This window comes from Lycorma delicatula, chromosome 11, assembly GCF_047948215.1.
Source record: "Lycorma delicatula isolate Av1 chromosome 11, ASM4794821v1, whole genome shotgun sequence".
Classification (NCBI taxonomy): Eukaryota; Metazoa; Arthropoda; class Insecta; order Hemiptera; family Fulgoridae; genus Lycorma; species Lycorma delicatula.
In genome coordinates this window covers 36,679,355-36,706,034 of record NC_134465.1, presented here as the reverse complement: position 1 = coordinate 36,706,034, position 26,680 = coordinate 36,679,355, and the positions used below count along the sequence as shown (strand labels likewise).

The following is a 26,680-nucleotide window of genomic DNA, read 5'->3' as shown; positions in this document are numbered from 1 at the left end:
TCAGTTATTATTGCAATTATTTATTATTTAAATAATCAAAACACTCCTGTTAATTAGTCAAGGGTTAGCGAGCGTAGATTAAGTTTGGTTAAATTATATTTATAAATGGTTATAAATAACCATTTATTAAAATTAATAAAGAGACTGTTTTGAATCTATGTTAAACTCTATATCGGCCCATTTTCCACCGAAATCCGATTGCCTACTTGTCAATCAGATATTAAATAAAACTGTAGCTGCGATGGCGTTAATACGTAAGTATCTATACAAGTCAACTGTAAAATCTAAACCAATGCAGAAGTTTTGTTTATTTATGTCTATTCATAAAAAAAAATTTATGTATATGTGGTAGAATTCCTGTTCTTTTTAAATTTGTATTCCGTTGTAACTATATTTATTAATTAACATTAAGTAATATTTATTTTGTTAACTGAAAGAGAAAAATTATTAATACTGATCAATTGATTGAATTATGTTTAATAATTTAGTTAGGTATTGATTTTTTTTTATGCTACTACATAATTTTCACATGTTCTCTCATACTTATGCTCAGGTTAACATCTGTCATCTTAGTAAATTGCTTTGTATATGAAATATGTAGCCATTTTAAATTGGACTGATGATTTTTAAATTACTCGAAAAATTAAACCAATTTATGTTATTAGGATAGACCATATATTTCTTATATTAGCAATCCTAATGTTAAAGGAAGCAAACAAAACTACCAAATAGATTTACATTTTACATTTACTTATGGACTATTGTATATAGCCATTTAAATGTGATGAATTATATATTATTGTTATTTTTTTTGTGGTTTTTGTTTCTTCATTTTATTAGAAAAATAGAATTTTATAGAGTCTATCATACCTTTTAAAAGTAAAATAATTAAGGTAAAAAAGAAGGCTACTGTGTTAAAAGCTCAAAACCTGTGGAAAAGTTGTATTCAGCGTAGCTATTGTTTGTATTTTTCAGGTTTAAGTGAATAAAAATTTGGTTGTTATTTTATTTTTTCATTTTTTACAGAAAATGAATGCATCCATTAATAATACATTTTTTGATGAAGTTCCATTAAACACTTCTATTGATGTTAAAACAGAATTAGAAGAAAGCATACCTGATGCAACAGAATGTTTATTTTCAAGATACTTTATTAATATAAATTTTTTTCTATAAATTGGTTTTTTATTTTTTTTTATTCAAATATGAAACATACCTATGCTAAGCAAATCGTAATATTCTGGGAAATGTGTGCTAATAGGTGTAGTCAAATTTATTTTCCCAATGCTTAGTGTAGGATGAAATATGTGAAAATTATCGAACAAATAAAAAATTTTTGGCTGTAAATTTTGTCTTATAGTAGCGGAATAGACTAAATTTAAATTAATTTAAGACATTATCAAAGATAGTTTTTTTTTACAGTTTAAAAAAATAAGTCAAAGATAATTTTTCGACTTCGTTTTTGATTTAATCATAAAATAAAGATAATGTTTTTATCTAAATTGGTCAGAGAATATAGTAATTTCAGACTAATTTAGACAAAATTTTATAACTTTATTAAAAATGGTTTTACTACAGGTACGTAGATGTACATGAGTTAATCGATTCCTGAAAATAGAATATACAAACCAATTTGGGCTTCCTGATTACACTCTTCCTTTTTATTTTGTATTTTTATTGATTTTTAGGTTTTATTATCCAGTTATAATGATTTATAAACAAACTTTGAGCCACATACTACAGTATTATGCAATGGACAATGATAATCATTGACTGTTGTTCAGGTTTTAATAACGGTTCACCTGAGTAATTTTTGAACTATTGAAAAATTATGTAAAAATATACTTCTAAATTTTTTACCGGTAGGTTTAAATTTTATCCCAAAATTGAAATTTGATAATTAAAAATGTTTATATTATAGGTAATATTTTATACATTATATGTACGAGACATATTTTTATGTATTTCAAATAAATATTTCTGTGATGGTTGTTGAAAAAAATAAATACAATGTCACTCTTCCAAAACTTTATTTTTCTTAATGAATATAATGATTAATATTTTTATATAACTCGTTTAACTATGATTAAAAATATACATAATGAAATCTATTTTATATACTAATAAACAGTAGAATTGTAGAAATAGTTGGTGAATAAAAAAAAAAGGTAATTTTATGTGTTGAATTTTTTTTTTTTAATACAGGACACCTATTTGTTTAGATTATTATTATTGTTATATTTAAGAATGTTGATATAACAGATTTATGAAATCAGTTAGCATTATATTTAATGTGTTTGTTGTGATATGTATGTTGTTGTCAAATAAAAAAGAAATTACATTTTTTCTGTTTTTTACAATTTATCATTTATATTGAGTGTTTACACTTGTTTTATATTTATTTAAAATTACCTGTGATCGTAACTGCATGTATGTGTTCTTTCAAAGAGAAATCTTATTACAAGATTGTGAAAAGATAAATTTTGACAGTAATATGATTAAGTTTGTGTGTAATTTTAAATTATTACCAGTTAATTGATATGCATTTAAAACTATCACATCAAGATTTCAAGTCATTTACATTTCAAGATCTCTAGGCCACCATTTTGGGTTTTTCTTGTACAATAAGTTGTAACTAACTGATATTTTTTTTCATCGATAAACAAACCAGACTATTTAGAAGTTATACTTTATTTTATAAAGTATCTAGTTAAAAATGACAGGCACATCAGGGAAAGTCATGTAATACTTTACCAGCTTTTATGATATTCTGTCAAGTCTTCAGAAATCATTGTTGAATTTGAACTGGTCAGCGGTTTTTATCATCCTTGGTTCATGAAGTAAATACACATATAGCTTTTTTCATTTTTGGATCACCATACCATAATTTTTTATAAATTAAAATCCACCAGATTTGTAGCTGAGAGGCACTCTAGGATGAGTCACAAGAATCTAACAATTTTTAAACCAAAATAAGTTGGCAACCCTGATGTGTTGACAGGAGTCAAAATGACTATGACCTTACATTGCAAATGCCATTTCAGTTACAATGTAGTAGTAAAGTGTTGTACATTGTACATTAATGATTAATAGTGGAGACATATTTAAAAATAGTTATTTGGTTGTGAATACACAGCAATTATTGCATCAGCATTTCAATTTTACATACAAATCATGTTGCTGATTATAGTTACTCTATGGTAAAGTGAATCCTGTGAGAATCTAGCTCCTGTGAGAACTTATCCAAACACTTTTTAATGTTTGTCAACCAAAATAGGTAAAAAAATTTGGTACTTAGGTATTAACGCCACCGCAGCTACAGCTGCTGTTTAGGTTATGTTGACTTCGTGTACTGACAAATCGTACGTATATCAAAATAACCCAAATAAATATAACCTACGCTCGCTAACCTCTTATAATTAACATTAAATATGCATAATATATATACAACTTATTAATAGTATAACCTTAACGTTATAGCACCGAAATCCGATTGACTACTTTGTTTTTAAATAAAGCTGTAGCTGCGGTTGCGTTAATACGTACGTACCAAAAATTCTTTCTTGCTGTTGACCGGTGTAAACATGCTGTTTTACAATTGGTCAAATATATTCATAATAGTAACTGGTGTGAAGATGTGGTATTTTGACTTTTTGAGAACCGTATAATCTCATTTTACTGGACGAATCAGAATTGCACTATCTGAAAGAGTTGTATGTCCGAGAGAGGTAGTTGTCTAACTTCAGTGATATGCTAGGAAAGAATGTGTGAATTGACATTAGTTAATGTCTATATGTTTCTTTTTATGACGATTAGAAACAATTATCATGGCCAAATCATATTTTATGTAATTTATGCTTTTTATTTTGTTGTTACAAATGAAAATAAATTCTGTACATTTTTATTCAATTTATATAATTTGGAGTATAGGTAATCTTAAATATTTTTTATTCATACATATATATATTATGCACAACTGATATAAATTTCAAAATTCAAAAATTAGTACAATTACATCTAAGTAAAATATAATTTATGTTTCTGATTTAAATATATCTGTTTCTGAAAAACAAGTTGTGCGTAAAAAAATTCATTCTTTTTAAGATTTAAGAAAGAATTAAGCTTGGCAATAATATTTCACATAATCTTAATGAAGATAAATAAGCGTTTGCCCAAGATACTGAAAATTAGTTGTCACATTTTTCAATTTGTGCTATTAGTGGTGATTGTTTTGTTTTTCCGCAACAAAAATGAAGTATTGTTGATGTAATTTATTCTTTCCTACATTCAGGAATTTCTGAATGATTATTCCCTACATTCCCAATGATTACCTTGGCTTGACTAAGGAAACAAGTATTTTTTTTAATATAGTAATTTTTGATATATTGAATCTCAGTGATTTTCCAACTTTGTAATATCTTCTGTTTAATGCAATTTGTCCAGCTCTGCAAAATTAGCTTTAAACTCATTTGAAATGAGTATTCGTCCTGGGAGCTATTTTTTCAGGTTTTGGAAAAGGCAGTAATCGTTGGGAGTCAAGTCAAAGGAATGCATTACATATGCAAGCACTTCAAAATGTAGTTCATAGAGTTTTGCAGAAACAACATGTGTGCAAATGCATTATCATGGTGAAAGAGAATTTTATTTTTGCCCAGATCTGGATGTTGAGTCTTCAGTCTGAATAGCACTCTTCAGTCAATTCAGTAGTGAAGCGATGATGGTTCTACCTTTTTCCAGATAGTGTACGAGCGAGCACTGTACTATAAGAATTCCATAAAAACGTACCCATGATTTTTTCCTGCTGTGATACTGTTTTCGCTGTTTGGTATACTTTCACCTGTTCCTACCCACTGTTTGGTCTTTGGCATATAATGGTGAACTTACTCGTATGTTTCATACACGTTAAAAATTTCGAAAAAACTCAGCGGAATCACATTTAAATAAATAAAAAGCTATCCAAAGACTTGGAACATGATTTATGGAATTTGGGATACGGGAGTGAATTTAATATATGATCTTAATTACCTAGTTCTATTGTGATACTATCTACACAACATACTGATCATTTTTTTATGTGCTTAACATAAAGCATACAGTGTTCCCAGATTGAAAATTTATCTTTTATGAAATTACTTAAATAAGTAATTTAATTAAGCGACTTTGTAATTAATTAGTTAGGCTTCTAATTAACCAAAATGAATAAATGTTATGACTTGTCAGTGCTCTGAAATTTCTGCAGTGTCTTGAGATTATTTTTATGCCGATGAAATATTGTATCGCAATAGAATAAAAATCTGTCACCAATGAACTACTCATTGGTGACAAATTAGTTCATTGGATTTTAGATACTAATGCAGCAAAACAGGAGTAATAAAGATTTTATATTTTCATTGCTTCTATCCCCTACATCATTAAGGAACAAAGTAAGGAAAATATTTTTTTCTAGAAAAAAAATTAAATTAATAATTTTACAGTTTAATCTTCTAAACATAATAATTATATATTTTTTCATTTTCAAATTTTTCTAAATTAAATTCCTTCAGTTATTATTAAATGTAAATGTAAATATTTAAGACTATATATGTAAATATTTGGTAGACTATATCTGTAGTCTACCAAAAAAATATTTATATTACTCACTAAAGTGCGAGAATACTTAATTAAATTTTGATAATCTCATATAAATGTTAGAGGTAATCTAAAATATACTTCTAATTGGTTGTAAATAAACTGCCATGACAACACAGTATTTTAAAAAGTAAATCATAATTTACCAAGGTCAATCAATGTTTGTATTAATATTGTTAAGAATGACAGTTACTATGACAGATTTGAGAAGGAGCCCAGCTGCGCTTTGCAGTTTTGGGAAAGGGTTTTACTCATTTGTGACCAATGAATTCATTAAATATGTTTTAGAAGTCAGTTGAAAAAAAAAACGTTTGTGAAGAAGTATTTTCTTGTCCATTATGTAAGCAGTTAAAGTTGGAAGGAAATTTTTTATGATTTTCCTTACAGTAAGCACTTGGAGTAAATCATCAACCAGGATGAAGATTTGATTGGCTTTCCCACACTTTGGAATCATTAAGGATCTGATAAATGATATTGCTAACTGGCTTGGTACTCTACATTGGTTAGTTATGTTCTTCAATGAGGGGTAACAATACCTGTTGCTATTCCAAGTGAAGGTGGAAAAAATGTGGAGAAATAGTTATATTTTACTTTCTTGTACAAAGTAAAGGAAGTATTGTGATCGCCAAAAATTTTGGTTTTCAGATTTCAACAGAAATATCCATTTTGACTAGTTTCGATGTGACATCTGTATGTATGTATGTACATATGTATCTCACATAACTCAGAAACAATTAGCCATAGGATATTGAAATTTTGGTGTTAGGACTATTGTAACATCTAGTTGTGCACCTCCCTTTTTAATTGCAATCGACTGAACAAAGTGTCCAAAAAAGCCCAAAATCCAAACAAAAATTGGATTTTGGACTTTTTCTTAACAGCATTAATAAGCCTTCATTATGATCTTTTCAAATATATATCATTCATTAGTGGTACTTATTTTCATTGGTTCCAGAGTTATAGCCAAATAAAATTTCAGTACTTACGTATTAACGCCACCGCAGCTACAGATTTATTTAAAAACAAACTAGTCAATCGGATTTCGGTGGAAAATGAACAGTTTCTTTATTAATTTTAATAAATGGTTATTTATTTTTATTTATTTTATAAATATAATTTAACCTACGCTCGCATCGCTTGCTAACCTTGACCAATTAACACCGTAATTTGTTGAGTATTCTTTTAATAAATTCAGTAATTATTGCAATTATTTATTATTTAAATAATCAAAACACTCCTGTTAATTAGTCAAGGTTAGCGAGCGTAGGTTAAGTTTGGTTAAATTATATTTATAAAATAAATAAATATAAATAACCATTTAAAATTAATAAAAAGACTGTTTTGAATCTATGTTAAACTCTATATCGGCCCATTTTCCACTAAAATCCGATTGACTACTTTGTTTTTAAATAATGCGGTGTTGTTAATACATAGGTACAAAAATTCTAATTAATGAAATATCTGGATCTTAGAAGAGGAAGGCACATCAGTTTGAATCAGACTTCATCTCCTTTTGTTTTTACGTTTTTTTTTCTATTTAAATATATTAATTTATTAATAATTGTTAACCTTTGATTGTAAAAAAAAATTTCCAATAAATAATTCAATAATAATAAAATAAAATATATGAAAAAATATCAGAAGTTATTAATGAAATAAAATTTTATGTACTTTTCATTTAAAAAAAAAAATGTGTATATGTAATTTAATAGGTGGTCAAGGAAGTCATGTGGTGCCCATATCAACTTTCTTTGTCACAATTTTCTGCTAAATTATTATTTACAACACTGCTTATATTCAATAATTTCTTTTTAAAATCAGAGGTAAAATGTTATAAACTAGCACAGTGCGTTGTAATATCTAATTCCACAATTATCACAAACTAGTTTTCAATTTATATTCAGTTAATAATTAAATATTTCCTTGTGATGATTATAGTTTATTTCCTATATCCCTTTTTTACTAATTTTTAAAATTTTAAAGATAGATTTATAATTTTATCACATATCATTAATTTTCTTTTGTTTGTTTTTCTTTTTTCTTTAGGTTTCAAAGGGTGCTGTTACAAGAAGCAGAAGTACAAATATGTAAATAATTATAACATAAACAAGGATAATAATTAGCAATGTAATTGGTATATTGTACTATATATATTTTACTTATTTACATTGTTACCCAATAAAATATTTTACAACCATTGTCAAAACAAAATATACCAAAAGCTACCTATTTTTGTGTAATAGCTGTGACTGCCAGTGTATAAGAATTCAAAGCTAAATATTTGTAAAAAAAAATCATTAAAATTTTAACTGAATTTTCTTTTTAATATTTGCTGGTTACTTTCATACTTTTCTTTGAATAAATTTTCTTTTATTTTAAATTGTTTTACCCAATTGGTTATTGGTTTGTAATTATCAGTCAAGGCATTTCACATTAAAATGAAATGTAATTTTTTTATTACGTTAAACAAATAGTTAGCATTAGATTTCCCTTGTAGGAAGAATTTGATAGTTTGAGGTCTGGCTGAAACAGTTGTATTATTATGTTAACAGCTCTTACGTACTTTATCAGGTCCCTGTTCTGTTTTTGAGGTTAATAAATATAATGTCCTGAGTTAGCATAGGTGTAAAAGGTTGTCAAGAACATTTTGCTTATATGAACAACATGCAGCTGCCTAATTAAGAAAGTTTTACTGGCTATCCATAAGTTTACATGGATATAAAGGGCAGTAGGAAAATTTCGCAAGACTAGTTTATTATTATAATTTTTCATAATTTTCACCACACATGGGTTTCTCCATACTTCAAAACCAGTCCTCAAAAAAACTCTGTCATGTTTTGTGATAGATCTGGGCACATTAATCGTCACAAGCCTGTCAGAGATCATAATCACTTGTAAATGCCTCCCTTTCAATCTGTTCTCCACAGGGGGAACAGCGTGAAGGCACATAGAACAAGGTCAGGACTGTAGGGTGGGTGCTTTTAACAGTTTTTTTTTTTGTAGTGGTGGCCAAATTCTTGGAGCAAACTGGACTGGTGTGCTGGGAGGTTATCATGGTGAAGAAACCATACGCTCATTCTTGATTTGGGCACAGCTAATTGGACAGATTTGATAACTTTACAAAGGCATTCCTCAGTAAACCACTTCCTTGGAACTGTCTTTTGAGTTTCCAACACAGCTCAGTCTAAAATTCCCTTTCCTTTAATTATGGTTTTCATTCTCTTCTTCACTGGTTTGAATTTTCGAACAGCCATGAGGGTCTTCTCATTTTCAAACATCCATACTTTGTTCTGAGCCTTGGTTGGAACATTATAATAGTACAACTAAGTTTTGTCACTAGAATACTGTTCACATAGAGTTCAGTTCAGTTCCCATCTTCAGCATTTCATGGCACTATGAAAAATAATGTGCCATCTAATGGTTAGTGTTTTGCATCACCCAAAAAGTACAAAACTTTCAATCTTGAATGTGATCTTGCAAAATAGTATGAACTGCTGATGCATTAATGCCCAAGGACCTCTATTTGGTGGTAGGTCACACATATGTTTATTTTAAACAATTTTCATTCTACAGCAATGTTTTCTATTAGTCACAAATCAAGATGGTCAACCTGACTTAGAGTGCATCCTCACGGGCAATATTTCTTCTTTCAAAGTTGCGATACTATCTAAATATTGTTATACAAGAAGGACAATCCTCTTCAAGCACACAAGACATTTCCGCTAAACACTGATCAACAATTAAACCACATGCAAAATTGTCCGGTATTCAGTTTTTGATCATGATAATATCACTACTTCATTTAATTAACACAGCTAAAAAGCAAATGGTACTGAGACAATGACTAGGGCAGTTATAGTATAGGTTAGGACTTCTCTTAACAAGTGCTTACTTGTAGCCTGTGATTATCCTTTCTGTCATTTCAAAACTCCTAGTGCCCCTTGTATACTATTACTATCCATAAGTGTACATGTTTGTTTTTTTCTCTAGAGTATGACGATTTCTTTACGTATTTTAAATTGGGTACATTCCTGATCAGATCATGTGTTATGCCACATAGATCAGGTGATTTTTATTTCTCTTTGGTGGATCGCACAGACGACTACAACTGGCAGATATTGTTTTTGATTAGAACACTGGGGATCAGGTATGCAATAGGGTTTTTTATTTATTATTATAGTAGGCAGTTAGAAAAGTTGTGTTGAACATCATCATATAATGTCCAGTTTTTATATAGTTTTTGATGTCTGTATTTTTTTCCTTCCGAACTGATATAGGTTCAGAAAGGATGTCACAGAACTGATAATAGGAAGAAGAGATAACTAATTAGAAAAAGGTCTGAATGATAGGAAAGTACAGTCTTCCCAACAAAACCCATCAGGTTGGTCTAGTGGTTAACGCGTCTTCCCAAATCAGCTGATTTGGGAAGTCAAGAGTTACAGCGTTCAAGTCCTAGTAAAGCCAGTTATTTTTACATGGATTTGAATACTAGATCGTGGATACCGGTGTTCTTTGGTGGTTGGGTTTCAATTAACCACACATCTCAGGAATGGTCAAACTGAGAATGTACAAGACTACACTTCATTTACACACTCATACATATCATCCTCATTCATCCTCTGAAGAATTATCTAAACGGTAGTTACCAGAGGCTAAACAGGAAAAAAGAGAGAGAGTGAGAGAGTGAGTCTTCCCAACAGGTTAGTTTATTATTTTCTCTGGTTACCAAATTTGATAATTATTCTAATTTTCCATTTTAATAGTAATGTATTATTACATTTTAAAATTTATGAAAAATCTCCATCATCTGCTTCATATTGTTTATGAAACATGATCCTCATTTTGTAAATGAATTAAAAGTAATTCTTTTAATTTTGCTATTCATATAAACAAATTTTTCAGAATTATAGATTATCTCAAGAATTACTTACTATCACTTTAAAAACCAGTTATAAAATACGTTTTTTGCACATAATTGAAAATATATGAATCAGACTCTAAGAAAGTACACAATTTGGTAATTTTACAGAAAATGTATCTACATGAACTGGTTTTACAGTTGAATCTCGATAATGTGAACCTTGATAACTCAAAATCCTTTGTAAATGAATTTTTTTTCATTTCCCTTGAGAAAACTTGCTCGAAAAGAAACTATGGTTAATTCAAAAAAATTATTGTGGGAAATTGTAAATTATTGTTGAAATTAAGTTGAAGTTTTCTATTGATTACTTCTGTAATTTGAAAAAAAGATGTCTAAATTGAAACCTTTTACAGCGTTACCTTTATTATTGGAACATTACCTCTACATCTAAAAATTCTTGCCATGAAGCCTGGCTGACTTGAATCTATATTCTGATAAACAAGCATATTGTAACTTGATTTCTGTTGACAACTGTCAAAGTAGTAAGTTCTCACTTGTGCTTGATCATTATCCTAATGTTTGGCTTGTTACCTTTATTTATAACAGTTGTGGTGTAGTGTGCATGTAGTATACAACTTATTGAAATTAAGTACATTACAAAAGCCTACAAATCATTCATTTCATCCACTGAAGCAATACCTAATGGTAGTCTCAGAGGGTAAAAAAAAAAAACGTAGTGAATGCAGTGGAATGGTAATAAAGAAAATTGTTGCTGAGTTTATTATTGCATCTAACACTTGTCTACATTTTAATTTACCTAAACATACTTTTAGATATATTAATTTTCGCAAGTAATATTTGTTAAGTACTTAGTTTTTTATAATCATTTAATCACAATACAGTACTTGGAGATTTGTTGTTGCTATAAGAAAATACAGTACAGCACAAAAGTTTTACCTCTGTCTCTCAGGTTGGTTATTTAAATCTCTGAATCTTGAAATAATGTATAACTTCTTTTGTAACTAAAAAAATTAACCTCTGTAACTAAGTAATTTCTTGTTCCCTTGAGATTTGAATTATCAAGAGTCAACTATATTATAAACAATTTGTTTTTTGGATTTGTGAAAAATAAACAAGACTCGTATATACTTTCAGAAAATCAGTGGTTAATTTTTAGAGATTACAAGTTTATAAAGCTTTCCTTTAGACTTTGTCTACAAAAAACCAAAAAAGCAAGGTACTGTTCTAGAAATTTTAATTATCACTCATAGGATTAAATAACATAATCTGTAAATGGAACTTCTCAATAATGGTTTATAAAATTTTAATGAATTAATGTTTATGGAGATATTTTTTATTCGTTGTTTGCACCTGTAAGAAATTTTCAGAAAATTAATGAAAAATAATATATTTAAAGCATTAGATATTTACTTGCCATGAACTATTATTGGCAATACAATTTTTGGTTAAAAAAAATCTGTTAATCTAAATAAATATGCCTTTGACTGATGCATATACTGATACAGATGAATATTTAGTACTTTATATTACTTTGCATAGCAACTAAAACCATCCTTTTTTTTAAATTCGCACATTAAAAAATGTTTTGTTTGGTTGTTACAGTATCATGTGTTCTTATGTATTATATTTGGATTTATAGGACCTTTCTTTTCTGTTTAGCTTCTGGAACCACTGTAAGGTATTACTTCAGAGGATGAATGAGGATGATATATATGAATGTAAATGAAATGTAGTCTTGTACAGTCTCAGTTCGACCATTCCTGAGATGCGTGGTTAATTGAAATCCAACCACTAAGGAACACCAGTATCCACCATCTAGTATTTAAATCCCTATAAAAGTAAACTGCCTTTACTAAGATTTGAACTGTAGAACTCGACTTCGAAATCAGTTGATTTGGGATGATGAGTTCACCATTAGACTAACCTGGTGGATTTAAAGGAGATTTTTTTTCTTTTACCCAGGAATTTTTTCCTGGTTTTAGGAACCAGGATTAGAACCTGGGACCTCTGGATGAAAGGTCGAGACGTCTACCATGGAGGCCGGTGAATTGGAGGCTGGATTTAAATGTTTTTTTACTTTTTTCACTAGGTCCCTCTGGTTCAGTCCGACTTGCAGGTATAACTTAAACTTTCTATTTATTTTTTTGATGATCCTCTCCACTTACCAGCTGTACATCTGGCATGGCAAGTCAGCTTATCGATCAGATCCGTTATCATTTTGCTAATTTGATGCCATACCCAGACATAATTGCGCCAGACACGGCATCAGGTTTTTTCAATATTCATTTAAACCCTAACTGCTACCTTGGAGTCCCCAGCTGATCATCAAAACTGACACACTGGAGCATGCCAGCCCTCCCAGTATTTCAATATGTTCACCTTTTGAACCCTTTGTCCATCCACAGTCAAGTTGATGGGGCATATGTCTCTCCATTCTGTAATTCCTATATATTTTCACTTTTGTTGTGCAAGACAACGGCCATGTCCTCTCATCCACTAACTAACTAACTCTACTAACCTCTAATCACTAACCATCATTAAGGATTGACTTCCTCTTTGTTCCACCTCTTCTTCATCACAACCTCACCATAATGCCATGATCATCAGCGTAAGCTGTTAACTCAACAGCTTGGAGTATGTAAATAAATTATTAACAAATCAATATAATTAAATTAAAAAAAAAAGTTAAAAAAGAGATGAAGTCTGATTTGAACCGTTGTGACTTCCCCTTGTAAGATCCAAATATTTGATTAATTAAAATTCTATTTGGCTATAACTCTGGAACCATGAAAATAAGTACCACTTATAATATATCGTTGAAAAGCTCTCAATGAGGGCTTATTACTGCAGTTAATAAAAAGTCCAAAATCCAAATGTCTTTGGATTTTGGGCACGAATCCTTACCACGATCATTAATCCTTACCACGAATCCAAAGACATTTGGATTTTGGGCTTTTTTGGACACTTTTGGTTCATTCGATTGCAATCAAAAGGGGATGTGCACAACTAGATGTTACAGCAGTCCTAAATCCAAAATTTCAACAGCCTACAGCTAATCGTTTTTGTTATGCAAGACACATATGTATTTACATAAAGACATCGCTGAAACTAGTCAAAATGGATATTTCTGTTGAAATCTGTAAACCAAAATTTTTCGCCATCACATACTTCCTTTACTCCGTACGAGGAAGTAAATATTATTATTTTAGATATGGCTGCATTACTAAGTTGATTTTCATTTAAATGAAAGTAAGAGTGTAACTATTCAAATTTTTAAAAAATAAGTACTCTTAATTATTAAAACAAAGAAAGCATGGCCTGAAGAATTACTAGATCGATAAAAAACAATTTTTAAAAAGTTATTTAATAATATATATATATGTATATATATATATATATATACCTACCACCTTTTGTATTCAACCATCATCCATTTAAAAATTTAAAAATTGTTTTTTGAAAAACCACATATATTTAATTTTTTTTTTAAAGAGTGTTATAACTTCAAAGCTATATTTTAATTTTTGTTGCATTTATGTTTAAAAATTTTAATTCTCAAAATATTTTCTTTAAACAGTATCTTATACAATCTTATACAAATTTGTATGATCTCTCTTTTTTGTTTACATTTGTGAATAAGATTATTTAGTTTAATGGATTAAATTCATATCATGAATGTGTGAAATAATACAGAAAGAGTGATTGCAAAATTGGGTTATATTTAGTGAACTTGTTGTTTGCCTGCCAATAGGAAACAGTATATTTTTAACATCAGTTCCAAACATGAGTAATGATCTTGATTTTTCAGATTTCATTCTTGGTGTAAAACCTTCCCAGTATTTTTTAGACATGATCATGAGAAGTACTTTGTAATCTTGAGATCACAAAAAATTAGAATTATCTTGAAAATGGTTGATTAATTTATAAAACCTATGATTTTGGATGATTCAGAACATTTTTTTTTGGGGGGGTACTCTATGGAAAACCTTTTTCTCCATAACACAAATATTCTAAAACAACATACGCACGCATGTGTTTTGTCAAGATTATGATATAGTATATTGCTTCTTAAAATAAATTGCAGTAACAAAATATTTAAGCAAATTCTTAATTATTTATTCTCCTGTATTTTTTTCAGAGTTTTGATCCAATTAATTTTTTAAGAAATGTTTCATTGCAACAGGTAAATACACCATACATGTTCTTAACTGATATTGACTTTTTGCCTATGTTTGATCTTTATTCATATCTGAAAAAATCAATCCAGTTACTGGATCTTGAAACTACAAAGAAGATAAGTTTTCATTTATAAAATTTATTTATTTTTGTTAAAATTATTATTTAATAATTGACCATTCAATTAGTATATAAAATTGTTTGAAATGATGATGGAGAGATGGATTCTGGTAGGAGTGGAAGGAAGACTCAGAAGAAACAATATTGGTTTCTGATACATTGACTGGGTGACCTTATATTAATAATGATAGAATTAGAAAGGGGCTATGAATACGGGAAGGATTTGCTGATGGCTTTCTGGATACTGAAAAGGCATATGACATGATAGCTTGGACAAAAGAAAAGCATGGAAGGCATTAAAAAGAAAGAGATTAGAGAGTGAGATTTTAGAAAAGGTAAAAGAGAATTAAGAGAATTGTTGGTTTTGTAAAGATAGAAAAAAGGCAGCTTGGCTAGAACCCTCACCTATGCTATTTATTGTTATGATGGGCAATTTACAAGGTCTGTTCGGAAAATAACTGAACATTTTTAATTTGGTGCTGACAGAGAAATTTAGTGACGTACAGTTGGCAGCATTGTGTTCCGCCTAACTTCCTCTGTAACCACTTGTTCTTGGATTGTTATCTCATGTAGTTTTTATGTTATTGTTATTTAGTTTCTAAGTGTTTGTAGCGATTTTGTGTAATTTTCAGAAGTGACAGTACAACATAAAGTTTTGCATGAAACTGGGGAAAACTTCCACAGAAACATTTCAACTTTTGAAACAGGTTTATGGAGATGCCAGGTTTATGGAGAGTACCTCTGCGTCGTACGCAATGTTAGGTGTGGTTTTCACAATTTAAAGTGGTCATCAGTCAATTGAAGATGACTCTTGACCAGGAAGGCCTTTGACTTCAACTGATGACACCTACGTTCAGAAAATCAATGATCTGGTGTGTGCAAATCGCTGATTGACTGTCAGAAAACTTGCACAAGAGATTAGCATCTTAACTGGATCATGCCATGACATTCCGACTGAAAAATTTAACATGCATAGAGTTGCAGCAAAGTTTGTTCCTTGTTTGAAGACCACACAACAGAAAGAACATCGAGTGGACATTTGTCTGCAACTTCTTGAACTAGCCAATGACGATGAAACATTCATGCAAAGGATCATAACGGGAAAGTTGGGTTTATGGCTACGACATAGAGACGAAAGTTCAATCATCACAATGGATTGGCAAAGGATCTTTACCCCCAAGAAAGCACGTCAAAGGACCTTAAAGGCTGTTTCAAATGAAGCTATTTAGGACTGGTTCGTGAACTGGAAACACTGCTGGGTAAAGTGTGTGAGTAGGGGAGGAGTACTTTGAAGGAAATTGACATGACATGCACTGAAGAAGTTGATAGAAAAGATTGGAGTGAGAATAATGAGAGCATTTTTTTTTTGAAGATAAACTGCTGATATGGATAATATAGAACAAAAAGTTCTGAATATATGGACAGAAATTGGAATATGTTATGATAATTATGTAGATGGTATGAGATGGTAATCAAAACCAGAAAATATAGACCTATTTCTGTTATAGTGATTGAAGTTTCAGGAAGAAAACTGGTTGAAGGAAATGGAAGCGTTTATACAAAAGAAGGAAAAAGACTGAAGAAGAGAGATTGTGGAACAGTGATGTTAGCTGTACAGGAAAAGATAGAAGCTTTTTTATAAGTAAACCTGACTAGTGGCTGGAAACTGTACTTATGATTTTTAGAGTGAATTTTCTCACATTAATCATTAACTTCATAGGAGTTACCTTTTATCTCTAGATTGTGTAATATTGCAATAATTTTTTATGGTAAAATCTTTCCTCAGTTATATTATTATTTTGATTTTTCTGATTATTCTTTTGTTTTAGAATATTTAAAATTTTCATTTCACTTTTATTTCATGTTTTAATCATTCTTTTAGTATAGTATCTAATGAGTTATTTCTTTGTTCATTGAATGATATTTATCCTCATCTGCAATAAGAAACCTCCAAAATTAAATTTTTATTATTTTTATATCATATTATTTTAGTGATTTCATCTATAATGGAGCTACTACCGTTTTTCATATTTTTAGTGGTAAATCTCTCTTTTGACAAGTTTCAACTTCATATATTTCATTGTTTGCAATCTTGAGTCTCTTTTCTTCTTACTATTTGTAAGCATCCAAAATCCTTCTTCTTCCTCTCCTTCCTTCCAATTTTTCTTCTACGAGTTTTCACAGAACATTTTTTGTAGAATGTGAAGCACCATGTTTTCCCCTTATTACCTTAACCGCTTCATCTTATCACCTTAACCTAATTCTGATCTTCCCCTATTCCTCTCATTAATCTTTCATTACTTTGTTGATTTGTCCATTATTTTTCACATAAAATTTCATAAGTATCATTCTACTTCTCTTCAGCTTTCTGATTGCTTATGATTCAAAATCATTATATTGCACACAGTGTTTGATAACCTTTTTGTCAGTTATTGGGCTGTTATCATTTTTACTTTCTAAACCTCATTTTCTTATAAATATACTATTTGTTACTCTTTTCCATGCATCTTGCAAAGTCATCTTCAACTAGGAGCTTTTATAGTGGAATTCTATGATTTCAAATCTTGATTTTTTTCTTTTCTATAATAATTGCAACATTTTTAATGTTTATTATTATATAAACTTTGCTTGCTATCATAATTTATGATCTAAATTAAACCTTAGAATCTTAGTTGTATCTATGTTTTTAATTAAATATACATGTATGATGTGTGTGTGTGTGTGTGTGTGTGTGTGTGTGTGTGTGTGTGTACATGCGTGTGCGCGATATTCATTTATTTAAAACTTAATATTTTACCTGATTAGTGTTAATGTTACAGGTTCTAGTTGTACCAGCATTTGAAACTCAGAGATACAGGACTCATTTCCTCATAGTAAAGCAGAACTTTTACGTATGCTTGATATGGGTACATTGTTTACATTTCGTTATCATGTATGGACTAAAGGTCATGCTCCAACTAATTATGCTAAATGGCGATCTGCCACTACACCATACAGGGTAAGTTTTTGATTTTTAACATTTTGAACTTAGATACAAATGTGATACATACAAGGCATACACATACATACACACTCTCTCTCGCTCGCTCTCTCTCTCTCTCTCTCCACGTGTGTGTGTGTGTGTGTATGAGAGAGAGAGGGGTGGATGAAAGTCATTAAATACTTTTTTTGCCAACTGTTGATAAATTAGTTTCCTAAGAACATCAAGCAAAACTATTTTCCCTTAATTAAGTGCTGATTTAAAAAAGTAAAAATTTACAGAACTGAAAACATCACTTTTTACTTTTTAGGGTAGTTAATTTGAACCTTACTCTATAAAAGTAACTCTACAGTTACTTTTATACAGATTTGAATACTAGAGTCTAGATATGAGACTCTAGACTCTAGATAGTGTTCTTTGGTGGTTGGGTTTCAATTAACCACACACATCACACAAAAAGGACAAAACTTGCCCCTTTTTGGGTTTTTATTTATTTTTAAAGTTTCTTGATAAAAATTGATAAAAGTTTCTTGAAATATTTCATGGAAGATTTTGGGTTTAAATTTTGGTCAGGTTTTGAATTTTTTTACACGTTACAATACAATTTTAGTTCAATATTTTAGATACAATTTTAGTATCTTCATCATTGATAACTTTAAATGGGTTTCACACCTACAGCTACTTAAAATAATAAGTACATACATTTTATTTAAAATTATTTAGTTACGTCTGATATCTGGAAAGTAAGTACAGTTTTGTTATTAAAAAATACTAAAAACTTCAAAGAGGATAGTTTTATTATTACATGGAAAACATACCTTTTCCAGTTTTCTGCATAATCTTCACCATTATTAAGGCACATTTCATATCTTGTAATCAGTTTTTTCATTGCATTTTCAAAGAATGGTGGTGCCAGTGAAAATAACCTCTATTGTAGAGCATTTTTCTTATCAGCATTGTCGTCATAACACTGACCAGCAAGGGCTCACTTGAGATAGAGAAACAAGTGACAATCATTCAGCGTCGAGTCAGGATAAGCTGGGTGGTTCCAATTGATTCCAACCAAATTGTTCATTCAGACTTGAGTTTCCTTGGCAACATGTGGATGAGCATTGTCATGAAGCAATATTGAGCATGTCTCTCCTTCTGTTTTACATTCAAGATGCAGTATTTTTAGTATCAATACAAAATGAAGTATTTATAGTCTCTTCTCTTGGCAAAAAAACCAACCAACAAAACCCCTATCTTATCCCAGAAGTTGATTCCTACATGATTTTTTGTCTTGAAGTGGTTGTTTTGAATTTCTGTTTTTATGGAGATTTTTGTCATCATTTCATAAAACGCTGTTTGAATTTTGCAGTTGTGTGAGAGACCCAAATCTTGTTACTTGTCACCATTTGGCTCAAAAAAATAATCTCCATTATTTTCATATCAAGTAAAAAAGACTGATATGCCATCCATTATCCTTATATGCCATAAATTTGCCTGTGAATTTCTGCTGCAGAATTGTTTTTTGCCGTCAAAAATCATATTATACCTCATACTTAATACTTGGCAGGATCTGAATTGTAGCACTCATTATATATATATATATATATATATATATATAAAACTAATAACAAAAATAATAAATTGTTTCTAATATCTGGCTATTGTTTAAAGTAATTGAGGTATGCAAGCACCGTCTGTTTACATCACATATATAAGTGGTAAATTTAAGACAGATCGTACTTTAAAAACACTTCTCGTTACTACAGAAGAATTATGTCTCTTCATCGTGGATTCATGGCAGTCATGTAGTTCAAAGCACAGAGAAATGTAACATTAGTGAAAGTGGAACATCTCAATTTGAAAACTCAAATTGAAAAAAATTCAACTTGAGCAACAGGCTTCCCAGTAATTTTTTGACTGTGCAGTATACAAAAGCCCGTGGATGATCCGAACTAATAAAAATTCGTATCTGTTCAGATAACGAAAAGTTTGGATTATCGAGAGTTCAATTGAAAGATACAGGATAAGGTATCGAGGAGAGTTTTGGAACTCGAAATAAGTGTCGAAACTCTTTCTTTTAGTATTTAAACACGCTTTTATTATTGTATTAATATTTACTTTCTAAAAATGGATTATATTACTGTTTGTTTAAAATGTCGGTGATTTCTGCCTGTTTCATTGAAGTTAGTGATTTTTCTACTGCATCTTTTCGTATATGAGCCAATACTAGTATAATTTTTTTTTTTTCAAGGGTGAAAAACGTCTTCACGTTATCATCGCCCAGATTTTTTTTAATGAAAAAAAATAAAATAAAATAAAAATAATTAAAACTAGTAGGTAAAAGTAAAACTTAAAACAATCAAACTAATAATAAAAAAAAAACAAAAAAGAAAAGCAGAAACAATTTAACAAAGTCCGAGATGGGTATAAAGGCCCATTCTCGGGTAACAAAAGCACTAAAATAATAAATTTACAATGCAACGCCGCATAACATATGCAGTCCACGAGTATGTGGCGCACAGTCATGCGGCAGTTGCATCATGCGGATAGGGGATCACATGCGGATAGGGGATAGACATCATGCGGATATTATCCTCTTGTCATCAGGTACTCGTCTGTCCTATCCGCAACCGACAGAGGACTACTTCTTCACGCTGAGATTTTGAATATGAGGAGTCACATGGCAACACAGAATCTTTAATCTTCCGGAGTTTATTATCTACAGTAGCCATCCAGTCACCTTGCCACCTTGATCTTAAAGATTGTTTTACATAATTAGTAAAATCAGAAGTAGCAACTCGGGTGGTTAAAGGAGGTTGATTGCATGCATCTTTGGCAGCGGAATCTGCATGTTCATTACCTGGAATCCCTACATGGCTAGGGACAAAGCAAAAACTTACTTCTGTGTTACGATTATTCAACTCGGAGATTGTGTTGTAAATTTCAATGACGATAGGATGTTTGGAATAAAAGTTTTTTAAGGCTTGGAGAGCACTACACGAGTCACTGCAAATAAGAATTTTTCTATATTTAGGGTTAATGATGTTTAGAGCCTTATTTATAGCGTATAGTTCAGCGGTAAACACACTCGTAATACCGGGTAGACCAAACATATAAGTTCTTTCATTGACAACAAATGCACAACCAACGGTATCATTTTGTTTCGATCCATCAGTGTATACAACTGCATCTGGTTTCATCTTGGAGAGAATACACTGAAAGATTTGCTGGAAGATAATAGGTAGTGTTGATTGTTTATTGTATGTCGTAAGGTCAAAAGTAAAATTTATAAGGTTTATTCTCCACGGAGGATATGAGCAAGGATAAGTAGGAAAGAATGACGGTGTGTCAACATTTATATGCTGCAGCAGATGCCGGGTACGGTCACCTACAGGTGCAGTACGACGTGGATGGTCCTCATCCTTTCCTAGATTAGGATTTCTAAATACTGAGTCAAGAACCGGGTGATTTGGCTGTCCTCTGAGACGAGCAAAATAAGATAATAAAAGCTGGTCTCGTCTTTCCCAAAGTGATGGTTCATCACAGTCTACAAGTAACCTTGCGACAGGACTTGATCTAAACGCGCCTGTCGCAAGCCGAAGGAAAGCACGATGTACACTATCCAGCATTTTAAGCACGGTTTGATGAGCTGAAGAGTAGGTGACACAACCATAATCTAAATGGGAGCGAACAAAGGAATAGTAAAAACGTATCATACATGACCTATCGGCTCCCCAGTTGGTGTTAGTAAGGACTCGCATCATATCTAGAAGTTTGGAACATTTTGTTTTTAATTCTTTTATATGTCTGACCCAAGTAAGACGGCTATCAAAATATAAACCTAAAAACTTGACGTAAGTAGAGATAGTAATAATCTCTCCATTCAGGAAAACTTGTGGCATAGAAGGGTTTTGTAACCGAGAAAAGACTACACATTTTGTTTTTTCGGATGAAAAAGTGAAACCAGTAATCCTGGATCAAGCTTCAAGGTGAGATATAATGTTCTGCAGTAGTCTCTCTGCTGTGGGTGTTGAATGGCTTGCAATGTAAATAGCAAAATCATCAGCAAATAGAGAACATGAGATAGGAGCCTGCACACATTTGGGTAATACTGTTTATGGCTGCTGAAAATAAGGTGGCACTTAATACACTACCTTGAGGCACTCCATTCTCCAAGATGACACTACCTGAGAGCGAATCGTCAACACGAACACGAGCCGTTCGGTGATTTAAGAATCCCCGGATAAAAGCAAGCATATTGCCCTTGATTCCCCATTCTTTGAGAGTGTTAAGAATACCACGTCGCCAGGCTGTGTCATATGCCTTTTTTATATCGAAGAAGATAGCAACGAGATGCTGGCGATTGAGGAAAGCGTTTTGTATGGCTGTTTGTAGTGACACTAGATGGTCAATGGAAGATCGTCCTTGTCGGAAACCACACTATTCTGGAGATAGAAAGCCATGTTTCTCCAAGTACCATTTAAGCCTGCAGTTTACCATTCTCTCCATTATTTTACACAAAATGCTTGTTAATGAAATAGGGCGGTAGCTTGAGGGATTGGTTTGGTCTTTATCAGGTTTTAGTACTGGTATAATAAATGCTTCTGACCAGCCGGGTGGGAAGACTTGTTTGGAGAATAAATCGTTGAAAATATTCAAAAGTTGTTGTAGTGCCGAATTAGGAAGGTGTGAAAGCATGGAAAGGCGAATGTTGTCCGGTCCAGGGGAAGTGTCCTGTGAGTTTTTAAGGGCATGTAACAATTCCTTAAATACGAATGGGGTGTTTAATTCACCAACCAAATCACCAATGTTTAACGATAATACTTCTATCTGTATCTTGTACCTTTGAAAATCATTATTATACGATGAGGTGAGAGACACCGAGCGGAAAGATTTTGCTAGACTATTTGCCACTGCTGAAGGTGATGAAAGGAGTTCTCCTTCATCAATAAGATCGAGAATAGATTGTTTCGGTGATCCGAAAATTGCACTAATTTTTTTCCACACAGTAGACGTGGGAGTAGTGCGTGAGATAGTGCTCACGTATTTCGTCCATGAATTCCTCTTAGAATTCAAGAATACCCGACGGCACACTGCTCTAGCCCTGCGGTATAAATTTAGATGTTCAGCTGTAGGCCTATGATTAAATTTGCGTAGTGCCTGCCGTCGATTCCTAATAGCATATTTGTAATCATCGTTCCACCATGGAACGAAAGGACGTCTAGGATTACCTGATGTTTGTGGAATACATCTGTTGGCATTCTCAAGTATCATGGACATAAAAGAGGAATATTGGTCAAGGATGTTCGCATCATCGTCATACTGCAATTGGAATGCTTTATGGTATCCATTCCAATCCGCCTTTTCAACAATCCATCTCCGTGGCCTTCTTTTAATCTCGCAGTCTACATCGAAACCAATAATAATTGGTCTGTGATCACTACCGTGAAAGTCATCACAAACAGACCAATTAAAATGAGGGAGTAAATTCGGTGAGCATATGGAGAGATCAATGTTAGATACAGTACTAGATGATAAGGACATGAATGTGTGTGATCCATTATTCAGTAGACAAAGGTCCAAGTCTTGTCTCACTCTGTTTATCATATTTCCTCGAGCGGAGCAGAAGATTGAGCCCCAGGAAATATGATGGGCATTGAAATCTCCTACTATTAACAATGGAGATGGTATTTGCGTGAGGAGATTTGAGACATCTAGAGCACTGAACTCAGTGTTCAATGAGAGATACAGATTGCAGATATGCAATTTGAAGGGGATAGAGAGCTTTACTGCAATAGCAGGAATGACAGTGGTTAGTTGAATTCTTGTAACCGACACCCTATTCTTCATGAAGATAGCCACTCCACCACTCTCCCTACTGTCTACTAGGCAATCGTATCTCTCACAGAACTATCCTCTGAGTGTAATTGGGTCATGTTGTAGAAGGTGAGTTTCTTGAAAACACATGATTAGTGGATCATGTGCATGCGCCAGTACTCTAATATCTTCAATGCGGGACCGAATACCTCTAACATTCCACAGAATAATGTTCATAAGCGTAAAAAAAATAAATAAAAAAAAATTAAATAATTAAATTTTGGAAATTATATAAAAATTAGCTGTACGTGATCTGGTTTTTATTTTTTGTATTTTTTATTTTAAAGAACTCTGATGCCCTAGGGTCGGGTGGTTCTTCAACCATATCCTCAAGTATATGAGGTGATGGTGGAGGAGATTTATTTGAATGGGATGCTGCAGTTGACATCCCAGAGGGGGTGGTTATGTGGGTTCCCTTTACGGGGAGCTTATTAGGTGGCTTACTGCCAGCTGTGATAGTCGCTACTCGTGCCGGTACGACTTTGGGAACAGGGACTTTTGTATGTATCACACTGTTGGATTCACTAACTGCGATGGAGGACTTTTTATTCATTTTTGTCAGCTCTGAGATAGTGGCTGTAAGTGAAGCTACTTGTTCAGAAAGCATCTGAACAAGTTGTTTAAGCTCATTGCACGATCCACACTGCTGATTATTAACATTTGTAGGAAGTTAGATGTAGAGGTTAGATGTAACGGTGGCAAAAGATACATCTGGTTTAACCAGGTTCCGTGAATTGTTTATCTTTTTATATTCTCTGCGTGCAGCCGGGAAAGATAGTTTTTGCTCCGTACAGATTTTGAGAATTGCCTTTTCTTCTTTAAAAGTTGGGCAATCTCAGGAGCTGTATGTGGACCACTCCAGTTTGCACATTTTTCACTTTCTTCGCAGTTAGTGTCATTGTGACCTTCAGCACATCGAGCACAGATCTCAGTTTTCATGCAAGATGTTGTAGTGTGACCAAAACCTTGGCATCTGAAACATCGCCGTGGGTTGAGTATGAATGGTCGTACCCGAACCGAGAGGTAACCCACTTTAATCTTCTCTGGTGGAACAGGGAGATTGAATGTTAGTATAAGAGACGGTGTCGGTTCTTCTGTTCCGTTCTGTCGTTTCATTATACGTTTCACTTCAACAACATCTTGGTGGCAAAGCTCATCAACTATTTCAGAGATATCTATATCTAAGAGGTCTCGACAAAAAATTACACCCCGGCTCGTATTTAATGTTTTGTGGCTTTCTGCACTTATATTTATACCACCCATATTACGGAGATGTAAGATAGATCGACTCTGTTCATCATTGAATGTTTCAATCACAATCGATCCGTCACGTAATTTCCTGATATTCTTTGGGGAGCCACTTGCACCTGTTATGGTTTTGTTTATTAAGAAAGGTGAAACCTTTTGAAGGGAGTCACCTTCCTGACTATTTCTGACAACAACAAATGTAATAATTATAATAATAATCTAATTTTTAGAATTCAATTCTAATAATTTGCGGTTCTCTTTGGTAGGACTTTTATCCTCATCAGACAAAGCTGACCGAGGTCTCTTCACAAGACTAGATTTGGTGGTTTTTTCAGATGGACCACCAAACCATCATTGTGTTTGTTATTGGAACTGAAATTTTGGTCCCACGAGTACCGGAGAAAAATGGACCACTCCAGCAGAGCGCATGCGTACTGGAGCTAGAGCTAAATACAACTAGGTTCGCCCTGGTGCCCAGTGGACATCGTTCGAGACTCACTACGTAGAGCCATTCACCCATCGGCACGATTTGTTCCCACCTTGGGTTACGGTTGCGTTTCATAAGATGTCCCAACACCACCGAGTGTAGATGTAAGAAATATAAGTATAGGTTGTTGTGTAATTGTGTTAAGTGTGTATGTTGTAATTTATGTAGTGTTCTTGGTGTAGTATATGTGTATTATGTAAAGTGTTCTGCAGCTCATTGTATAGTGGGAAGAAAAGCTGCAGAGGTCAAGAAAAAATTGCATCTTTATTCTGGACTACATTGGAGCATTCTCCATACAGTCTGGACTTATCGTCCAGCGATTATCATTTGTTTGGACCACTAAAAGTAGCACTTGGAGGACAGAAATTTGAAGAGGATGCTGCTGTTGAAGTGTTTGTGAGCAATTAGTTGACATCATGCTCACCTTCATTTTACGATAGTGGGCTCAAATGTTACCTTTGTGCTGGGAAAAATGTGTTTTCAAAAGAGGAAATTATGTAGAAAAATAATATTGTGCGTATATTTTTATTATCCAATTATAAAACAAAAATTCTGGTTTATATTTGATTCACCGTCGTATTAAAAAATAATGAATATATTTATTTTCTATATTGTTAATAGTCATACAATAGTTTGCGGTAAAGTGAGTGCAAGTTAATTTTTTTTTCAGATATAAGTAGCTTTTTTTGTTTTTCTTTTGTGAACAGTCAATCATTATGTATGAATTAAATAATAAGTGAATTAAACAGAAGTACATGAATAATTTTTCAAGTTTAATTATTCACCCCAATATTATTAAGTTTTAGATAAAGGCCCAAAAATTAATACCTCTAAGGTTATATTAAAAATGTAACTTTAAAATTTTACAATGGACAATTAAGTTAAAGTAAATGTGTTGCATAGAATAAATACTAAAAAATACAAGTCAAATATTGCATTTCACATATTATAAGGACCAAAACCATATTATTGTTTGTTAATGTTCAGTTGGGTCATTTAAGTTGTAATCTGTGAACAAATATGGTAACTGATAATTTGATGTGTCTTTAAATTAATTTTTTTGTTAAATCACCTTTTATTTTTATTATTTTGCAGTTGGTTATTAGTAAGAATGATGAGCTGTTAAGTGAAAAAATTACCTTGCTGGAAACTGAAGACAATTTGATAAACAAGGAGTCGGTTCCTTATTCTCTTCAAACTCATTATAAGTAAAATTAATTACATAATGAAAATACATCAGATAAAATAAATTATCCAAATAAATGTAATCTCATAACATTTTTAATAAAGT

General features: G+C 31.8%; 1 protein-coding gene across 1 annotated transcript; it reads left to right on the top strand.

The window, feature by feature from the left end:
• Positions 1–26,680, top strand: LOC142332068 (uncharacterized). Its single transcript, XM_075378250.1, has 4 exons — positions 1–254; positions 7,675–7,715; positions 17,626–17,804; positions 26,485–26,680. The coding sequence occupies exons 1-4, from the start codon at positions 158–160 to the stop codon at positions 26,513–26,515; spliced, it is 348 nt and encodes a 115-aa protein (XP_075234365.1). The 5' UTR covers positions 1–157; the 3' UTR covers positions 26,516–26,680.